We start from the raw sequence: 9,851 nt of genomic DNA, 5'->3' as shown, positions 1-9,851 counted from the left end.
AATTAAAAAAAAAAAAAACTAAAAACGAACTGAATATTTTAAGAAAAACAATCGAATTGAATAATTTTGAAATTAAACCGTATGAATGTTCAAATTAGAGACATTTGTCAAGCTGTCAAATCATATGACAGACAGAGTAAAAAGATCACCATAATTCGATTGAAAATTGGCTGAACACGTAAACAAAGGATTTGTTCATTAAATTTAGCTGTATTTTTCATCTATAGTTTGAATTTAAACACGATCGCTAAACGAGTCCATCAAATTTGTGATACAACGTATAAAATAGATTTCAACTCAAAATGACGAAATTGATGGAATGGTTGGGCGTACTGATTGGATTCCTGGCAGTATATGTCTATTTGCTAACCGGTGAACCAAAATTTTCCGAGGAAATGATGATCCACATTAAATTTCTGCCGATTTATCTTATCGGAATGTTTGGAGTAAGTAGTGCAACATATTTTTCGATAGAACATCAACATATTCATAAAATTAAAGAGTTTTTACTATTATGATAATCGGCTTAATGTCATTTGTATTTTTTTTTCTCCATCTATTTATAGGGATATTCAGCATACACGCTTTTGTATCGTGTTTTCACATTCAATGACTGTCCTGAAGCAGGCGAAGAAATCCAAAAACAAATTGAAGAGGCAAAAGCCGATTTGTCGTCCAAAGGTTTTAAGTTTTAGTTAATTTTTGTTTGCCTTTTTGTATTGATATTCGGCATTCAATATCATTCCATAATTCAGTTCTTTTTTCACATGTTCCAGTTGGATTCGAATGAATCCAATAAACTATTCACTTCAGTGAGACATTTTTTTTCATAAATTGTGTAAATAAATATTTTTCAACCAATAAAAATGTGTTTGTATATGATCCGTTCACATTACACAGAATAGATAAACACACTGACTGAATGCCAGTGCCATCTGTATTTTACGAACTCAAATGAAATGGTTTGTACATTGGATAGGAGAGCAAAAAGCACTCTGTAAATGCGGAAAATGCATTCTAATTATTTCAATTATTTTTTAATCAAATATACATATATAGACATCAAGCATTGAAACTTGAAATATCCAGACTCTTGGAATTCAATTTCAAACAAACAGACAATATGGATGAGCGTTGCAATTATTGATGAAAAAAAAATGTTTGAAGAAAACGAAATCAATAAAAACTGAATGAACATTTCTCACCATCTGAAATCTATATTGCGAATATGTGCGATGGGAATGAAATCCAATTTAACCCTTTGAACGAAGTAAAATGTGAATTTTGGAGCTTTGTCGCATATTTTGATCCATAATTTCTTTTGTTAATACTTATATCATCATAATTATATTGATGCGTCCCCCACCTTGAATCAAATGATAGAGAAGTAAAATTCAAATTGGGAATTTCCTTGAATATACAATAGTAAATAAAATGCACAGATTTTTATCCACAGGCTGTAATAAAAAAAAGCGCTTTAGTTGCGTATTCACTTTAATATGCATGGCGGCAATACCTAGATAATCTTGCCCTAGGGCATTTTGTAGTACAAACAATCATCGAGTTCATGTCAACAATTTGGATTTATTGTTTTGTAAAATGTATTATTACATACATAAACGTATTAAATTGAATTGACGAATAAAGAACAATGATCTTCGGTGGATTTTGATGAGAATAGACAATTTCTGATGTTTTTACTTCGTTTGTTGTAAAAATCGAATGTTTGTTGTATTTTAACCGGAAAATGAAGATAAAACAATTTGAAAAATGTGCGATTTGGATTTTAAATTTGGTGGTGTTATCCACCTGAATCACAGGCATCTTTTGAAAACGATTTAAAGGTTTTGAAAGGAGTGATAATTTCTAGATTTCTCGGTGAATAGTCGATGCGAAGATTTGAGGATGATAAAAGGCGACTTTTTTGAAGAAGAAAAATTAGCAAGGTCACAAATACGGTTTGCTGTAAAAATGTCTCTCTTTCGCCTTTTTGGGTGTGCGTTTCATTTGAAACAAGTAAAAAACTGATCAAACATAGACATATTGGATTTTCCAAACAATTGTAACTTAGCGTTGTGCACATATAACGTTTTTCATTCCATTTCATCTGTTAGTCAGCACATTTTTCCGTTGTATCGTTTTATTCCACAAATGTTTTCAAAAAAAGATACACATAAATTTCCAATGAGTAATTTGCATTGCGTCGAACCAAATCAGTCTACGTAATATCTTCAGAAATGAGCGAAATATTTTACAATGCAATGTTTTTAATACTTTTGCGACCACGAAGAAAGGAACCAATATGAACGCACGTACGCCTATACGACTAATCAAATGCGAAATGTTTTTGGTACAAAACTCTCTTTTCTTCTGTTCCACTTAGGCCGTTAAAAATGAAAAAAAAAGAAGATATATATACGAAGTAAATGTATTTACTTAAAACGTTATTATTAATATTTATTAATCATTCGCAAACATACCTTCAGACAGGTTCACTTTACTGCCAAATGGTTGTATGGTGCGTCAGGCGAGTACTTTGCATAATTGTTTTTTTTTCTTATTTTCTTCGTAAAATCTGACTTTCGAAGATGATATGCATGTGTCACACAATATTGACGTTGGATGATTTTGTAAATTACATTTCGCAGGAAAAGAAAATGCGATATGTGTGCAAGAAGATTTCAACTGTCAATTTGAAAGTTTTGAAGAATACAATGGGCCAAGCTAAACGTATATCTTTTTAAATACCTACCTCGTTTGTTTCGATCAATCGCAAAAGTATAAAGGGTTTAACCAATATTTTTCAAATGGATTGTTTTGCACCTTGCTTCTGCATTTCGTTAAAGAATCGTTTCGCTCTTTATTCATTTTGTGTTCACGTTTTATGCGAAATTGGCGAATGTAAATGCGCGCGCCACAGCTTCGAACCGATCGTAATTTTTATGTCAACAATCTTATATTATCATTTGGGCGTGTTAGCTAAATTAGTTCGGTTTTCCTAATACTTGAATATTTAAAAAAAAAAACGAGTAATGAAATACACATTCAGCGAAACGGTGATGGCTAGAACAGCATTTTAATCTATTATGTACGCTAATTATCTGATTAGCATTTCATTTTAGCTCGAACCACCATCTCAACGTTGATGTGTGTAACACTTACTCTTGGCAATGACGACTAATTCTGAAAATTTTGATTGTTTATAAGTAAAAAAAACATGTAGGCTATTATTACCTCTTCATCTCATCAGTGATTTCCAATTCAAACATTTACCTATCAATCAGCAATGTTTATTCTCAATTTTATGATGCAAACAACAACTTTCACTGATACGCCGAATGAAACCAAAAAAAAAAAATAGTGTCAAATACACGCTTGGCACAAGTTCGCTGATATTTTTCATTAATTAAACAAGTCAAGACAAACATTTTCGGCATGGCAAACTATTGACAAAAACAAAGCACAAGAGAGCAATAAACCGTCAAGCATACAAACTCATTTTCAGCGGTATTCCGATGCCAAAAATATATAGTTCATGTCACATCAATTAGAATAATCGACGCATAAATAGCAATATGTAAAGGAGCTTAAAATAGTGATGTGAAGCCCAAAGTCTAAATAAAATCGAACAAACAGAAAAAATTCTATCAAAACTTATAAAACATTTAATATACAATAAAGTTTTTTTTTTTTGAATTTTTTTGACCTTTTAATTTTAAAATTACTTTCAATGTAATATACAATATATATTATTATAATTAATGATGATGATTATAATTTTAACTAGCGATTTCCCGGCGTGCGTTGCTAAGCCTTAGTATAATGTTTTTTTTTTAAATCCTCATATGGTCACGCTCAAAATATAATTCAATCGGTCTATATCAATAATCTTTGAATTTAATGATTCATTTTTTTGTATTTTTTTGCAATCTCGGAATTATATATATACTTTTCTTTTGAAATAAACCCTTATCCATTTTGCTTCTGCTTGTTGAGTCACGGGCAATTGATTTATTTTAAAAATGTTTTGTTTTTTTTTTCTTTGTGAAAGTAAAGTATTTGTGGTATTTATAATTTTTTAGTGCAATTGTAGCTTTTGCCCGCAGAGCAATTACCGAGAAAAAAAAGTATAATCCGAAAAATGTTTTCAAATGAAGAACAGAAAAAAAATTGTATCAGTTCTATAAGAAACACCATATTTTTCCTATGATATTTTCCGTTTTGTATTATTTCTGACATTTTTTTTTAGTTTTGAGGTTATAATTATATGACCTTATGCAAACTTGGATATAATGATCATTATTGATTAAAGGAACAACTTATCGGCTACTATGATGGGGATTTCACCACACTGTCCCATCATTTACATTCGTAATAGATATAGATTTATAATTAAAATTTTTATGATAAATTTTTATAATTACTAAGAGTCTCTTAGACAAGAGATATTTGTAGATCTACGTGTGTGTGTGTGTGTTTTTTTTTTGTTTTGCTTTTGCATTAAACTCATCTGAATTTCCATAAAATTCTGATTGCAATAATCAAACTGAAAACTATCGGCTTCTCAAAAAACTTTTCTTTACATAGCTTTCGTTTCAGTCAAAGAGTAAAATTGTTCGATCGTTAATTAAAAGTTGTATTATTACATATCTATTAAAAAATAGGGTTAGATGGAACGGTACGAAATGGAAAATGTGAACGCGGCGGTCATTTATGTCACGAAACGAATTTGGTATTTATGAAAATTAATTATATTACGAGAACATCTTCTTTTACTTTTTTTTTGGAGTGAATTGATTAAAGTTTTGTTGTTGTTGTTGTTGTTGTCTCGGCACATTTGCCATTTTTACTTTCATATTAGTTTTGTTTTAAATTTTCAAATGTTTATTTTCTCAATGAATGCACTGAACATTATCTAAACAGTCAAAATAACCGCTTACGATAATTGATACTGATGTCACAAGCTGGTCGCTCCCGACGTCGAATGATAGCTTAAACTGGGATAGTACGAATCTTGTGCTAAGGCTGCATGTGATGTGGGCAACGGGCTGAGTGTATTATAGCCGGCATATTGGCTCATATCGTACATTTTAATATCGGCTTTTGATTCCGTGGGCAATAAGCGGGTTATTGAGAATGGATGGGTGGAGGGCGTGTAGCCGCTTGGTTCTTGTTTCAAATGATGCATTGGATGGTATTCGCTCAGTAAATTTGGATGGCAACGATTTACCATGGCGGTCAATTCTTCTTGCTGCAATTGATGATGGACGCTATTACCGCCGCCGGGAACACTTCCATGATGTTGAACATGCGACTGTTGACTTAAACATAATTCAGCATTTGCATGTAACATTGCCAATGCTTCGGCATCTTTGCCATGAATATTCAATCCAACAGCTGCCGCATTTGCTGCACCACTAATCATATTCGCCAAATGTGATTCGGCCGTATTTAGGCCACCTTTGTGTTCGCGATTGTGATGATGGTGAGTGTGATGGCTGTGATGATGATGTTCGTCGTGATGTGACATATCCTTTTTGCCACCCGGACTGCTTGCTTCAATACTGTGCGATGGACTCTTGTGCGTTGAACGAACTTGTTCCTTTTTCTCGTCTTTGAAACGTTTTTGTCGTCGTAGATAGCAACCATTTTCAAACATATTACCGGAATCTGGGTGTAATGTCCAAAATGAACCTTTACCTGGTTTGTCTGGTGTGCGAGGCACTTTTACAAAACAATCGTTAAAACTAAGCGAATGCCGTATTGAATTTTGCCATCGCTGTTGATTTTGTCGATAGAATGGGAATAGATCCATGATGAATTGATAGATTTCCGATAATGTGAGCATTCTAGACGAATTGTGTTGTATTGCCATTGTGATTAGTGATATATATGAATATGGCGGTTTTGCATGCGTGTAACTGCGTCGGTATGTTGATGGCTTTTCAACGCGTGCCCTTTGTAATACGCCCGAATTTGGTGAACCACCGTCACCCAAATCACGAGCCGAATTCAAACTGCCGACGCCTGTATAGCTGCTCATTGTGGCTGCCATACTTCCAATTCCCATATTACATGATCCCATATTGCTGAGTGGTGAACTCATTGCACCGTATGACATTGCGCTTGATGTCATGCAATTGCCATTTATTGAATTTATGGACGAACCAAGCGCTCCCATTCCATTTGAATGACTTAAAACACTATTGCCGAATCCGCTGCTACCATTATTTCCCGCACCTTGTGGTGATACCGACGCCATTCCAGACATCGGCATTTGATTCATATTGTAAGCACTGTTCATTGGACTCATGTTTCCTGAGCCGCCGTTGCTACCATTACCATTTGACATGTTTGACGCTGTTGGTGATTCTGAGTATAACTTTTGCATTTTTTTTATTGTTCGATTTTGCACCGATTATTCTTGATTATTCGAATTAAACATTCATTCAATCGCACATCCAACAAAACTAAGCTTTTTAGATTTATATATTACACAGCACACCACTTGCAACGATTTCAACTCGATTGATTAGTTTGTGGTCGCGAACTTTCAAACTGATTTTTCTTTTGAAACAAACTGTTTGTTTTTTCCTTTCTTTTGTTTCTTTTGTTCAATCACTCAAAACTTTTTTTTATTTTCTTTTTGTTCGAATGTAAATTTTCTTTTCTTTTTAAATGCAGCACAGATTTTCCGTTACGCTTAGCGTTCTCAATTCACTTGGTTTGATTTGTATTTCATCAATTATATTTCACCGTTTTTTTTTTCAATTCACTGATTATGTTTCCCTTGTGAATAACATACTTCAAATCACGTTAAAAAATGTTCTTTAGGATGTTTCGCAGAGAAAAAATTCCATCATAGTTCACGTTTTCGATTTCGTTGAACTTGATATACATATATATAAAAAAGAAAAAAAATTTCATAAATATGTTCGAATTGATTTTGACTTAAGTTGGATTTTGGAACATTGAACACTATTCGAAAATATAACGTGGCTTAAAGAATCAACAAAAAGCTCTATTTGGCCTTTTTTCGCAGAGAATGTTGCGTTCACGTTGATAAACACGCATAATAAGATGCGTCTGTTTACATTCACGAATGTCTACTTACTATTTGGCTTACTAACAATGTTTTACTGGAGTGCCTATAGTTCAACATGTAGAATATAAAAAAAAAAATGCTTGCATTCACATCGTATACACACGAAGACACACACTCACTCATACACTCACACTTGCACACAGCCAATACACGCGCGCGTATCACACATTCGAAACAAGGAAAAGAGAATCGACGAAACGAAAGAAGAAAAAAATATAGAAATGCTCGTCATATGCGTGTTGAACAACGCCACTTGTGCATGTAGTATATCCGTTGGTGCTCGTTGAAAATCGATAATACAAAGTAAATGAAATGAAATAAATAATGTATGAGAGAACATATCAATTTTCCTGCCCCTACTCATCTCTTTGACGGCAATTCAGCCTGAAATTCAATCTACGCGCCTCAGCTCGCTTGCTCTTCATCTCTTATTCGGATCTCTGTCTCTATCTATAGCAGTACGTATAGCTGCTGCGCCGTTACTGCTACAACCGTTTTTGTTGTGCAATTGTATGGGTGCACAAAAACGACAACGAATGATGATACACACGAATGAATGTGCAAGGAACAAAACGATCGATAACCCATACACACACTCTAGCGCGCACATACACGTAGCCAGTTTTAAATGTTTTTCTAGCCAATCATATACATGCGATTAATATCTTCTGTACTCTGTTTTCAACTACAGTTGTACCTCTCGCCTGAAATCACCTCGCTCGAAACATACACGGGATTCATTGGAAACGCATGCCTTTAACAAACCATTCAAATAAATCTGCTGCTCTTGTCGGTGATGTGTTCAGCTGCAAATACCCGATATATGTACGTTGCACGTAAAGCAACCAGAAGGCGGTGCTGTAACGAATCAAAATCGAAACGAAAGCCAACCTCTTTTCAACTCATACACACTCATACCGTTTGGTGAATGCCTAACCATTCTCAGTGCGCAGCCACATAATATTTGTATGTTGTGGCAACAGGGCAACATTTTGGACGGGAATTATAAATGTATACACCGTTTATGAAGCGCTTGTCACTCTCACAATTTGATCGTTATATGAAACACGGATAAGCTAATGAATAAAAAGAGAAACGATGAAAAACCAGTCGTTTACCAGAGATTTCTAAAAATAAGCCTATGCCCGTTGCGCATACACGATTATTCGTCTGTTTTGTCGTACACAAACAGCATTTCTATTTGCGTCTCATTTCAGCACCCGTATGTTCCACAGTTTTATCGTCCGAAAAAAACACACCATCATTGGTATTGCTAAGCGAACGCGCTTGTTCGCACAGACATATCTCGATTCAAAGTCCTAAATACAAATTATAATTATAATTTATAATATAACATACATATTAAAAATGAATATGGCACTTTTGTACCGCCAACAACAATTATTCAGCGAGCAAAAATGCTCACCACATTTCATTTTTCATCTCGTTTCATTTTTCGCCCATTTTCTCCATTTTCATTTAATATCTCTTTGGAGTTTTTCGAGTCGACTTTAGAGGCTTTCACTTCCATAATAGCGTATATACGAAAAATCCATGCGTTTAATCAACCATTTTTTTCTATTCGGTCTTTCTTTCTCTTTTTCTCTAACTCTCTGTTCTGTATTTGTTCTGTCTGCTCATCTATTCAATGCCGCAATATGCTTGTTTTTTTGTCGCTGTCACTCTTCTTTCGATTTAAAAAAAAACGAGAACCGTGTGCAAATGTATTACATTCATTTGTTTGCAAATATACACATATATGGTGCGCGTCGTTTCTTCAAATTACATGCCCGATTCACAAATTCGATCGTATAAAATTTATCAACACCGTCCATGTTGAATTTGCTATTGAGTATGTATTTGACGCGCGGAAGCGCGTGATAATAGCTTAGCGAGCACATACATTTTTTATAAGCTGCTGCAACAGTCGAATGTTCTATAAAGTGCCACCGCACACAAATGCACTGAATGATAATAATGACGGGCAATGATGACAACGATGATGATAGCGAGTGAGAAAACAAAAATGCATACCCACCAATATACCATTTCGATACAAACTCTTTAACGGTAACAACAAAAATAAAATAAAAATAAAACCAGCATGAGAAGAAAGAAGAGGAACGATAAAAAACCAAGCACACGCAACATAAATCGAAACACGCTGAAAAAGTGAGAAAGAAAAACAACCAAATTCAAATACATTGACAACTTCGGCATCGAATGTGTCGCTGTGTCGAACTGACACAATGACATAAACATACACAAAATCGATGAGTTGTAAATACGAATGTGAATGCGAATGGAAGTGATAAATTCGAGAGTATGTTCGCTATAAACTGAATGGAATGACAAACGTGAGTATGACAAAATAGCGCTTTCGCGGGCTTTTTTTCTTCTTCTAAAAATGCGAACATTTTCAATTTTTTTTTCTTCTCTTCTTGCTCTTTGTCTTTCTTTGTTCAAGTGAACTTCATTTAGAAATTATCGTATTGAATACGGAAGATCACGACAAATATGACAATCATCTATGAGAAAAAGAGACAATTGACGCAAAGATGACTCACAATGAAATTCGGTGGCACACAATGTCACAATTTATTTGAAGCATTTTCAATTCCAATCATGTTTTCTTCTTTTTTCATTCAATTTTTTATTGTTGTTACTTTTGGAGTTTTTTTTTCGTTTCGATTAATCGCATTTTGTGTCATGTTGTTCGCTGATGCTTTGGTTTTCTTATCTCCAT

General features: G+C 34.0%; 2 protein-coding genes across 2 annotated transcripts; one reads left to right on the top strand and one right to left on the bottom strand.

Moving 5' to 3' along the window:
* Positions 1–130: 130 nt before the first annotated feature.
* On the top strand, positions 131–867 carry LOC116338766 (dolichol-phosphate mannosyltransferase subunit 3). The gene is made up of 2 exons (XM_031764219.1): positions 131–446; positions 567–867. Exons 1-2 carry the CDS (start codon positions 303–305, stop codon positions 693–695), a joined length of 273 nt encoding a protein of 90 aa, XP_031620079.1. The 5' UTR covers positions 131–302; the 3' UTR covers positions 696–867.
* Positions 868–4,472: 3,605 nt separating this feature from the next.
* On the bottom strand, positions 4,473–7,116 carry LOC116338759 (protein fork head). The gene has a single exon (XM_031764214.1). It carries the CDS (start codon positions 6,389–6,391, stop codon positions 4,958–4,960), a length of 1,434 nt encoding a protein of 477 aa, XP_031620074.1. The 5' UTR covers positions 6,392–7,116; the 3' UTR covers positions 4,473–4,957.
* Between the last annotated feature and the right edge of the window lie 2,735 nt (positions 7,117–9,851).

Source organism: Contarinia nasturtii, unplaced genomic scaffold (genome assembly GCF_009176525.2).
Source record: "Contarinia nasturtii isolate CC-2019 unplaced genomic scaffold, AAFC_CNas_1.1 Cnas_scaffold_414, whole genome shotgun sequence".
Lineage (NCBI taxonomy): Eukaryota > Metazoa > Arthropoda > Insecta > Diptera > Cecidomyiidae > Contarinia > Contarinia nasturtii.
This window is presented reverse-complemented; position numbering and strand designations above follow the sequence as displayed.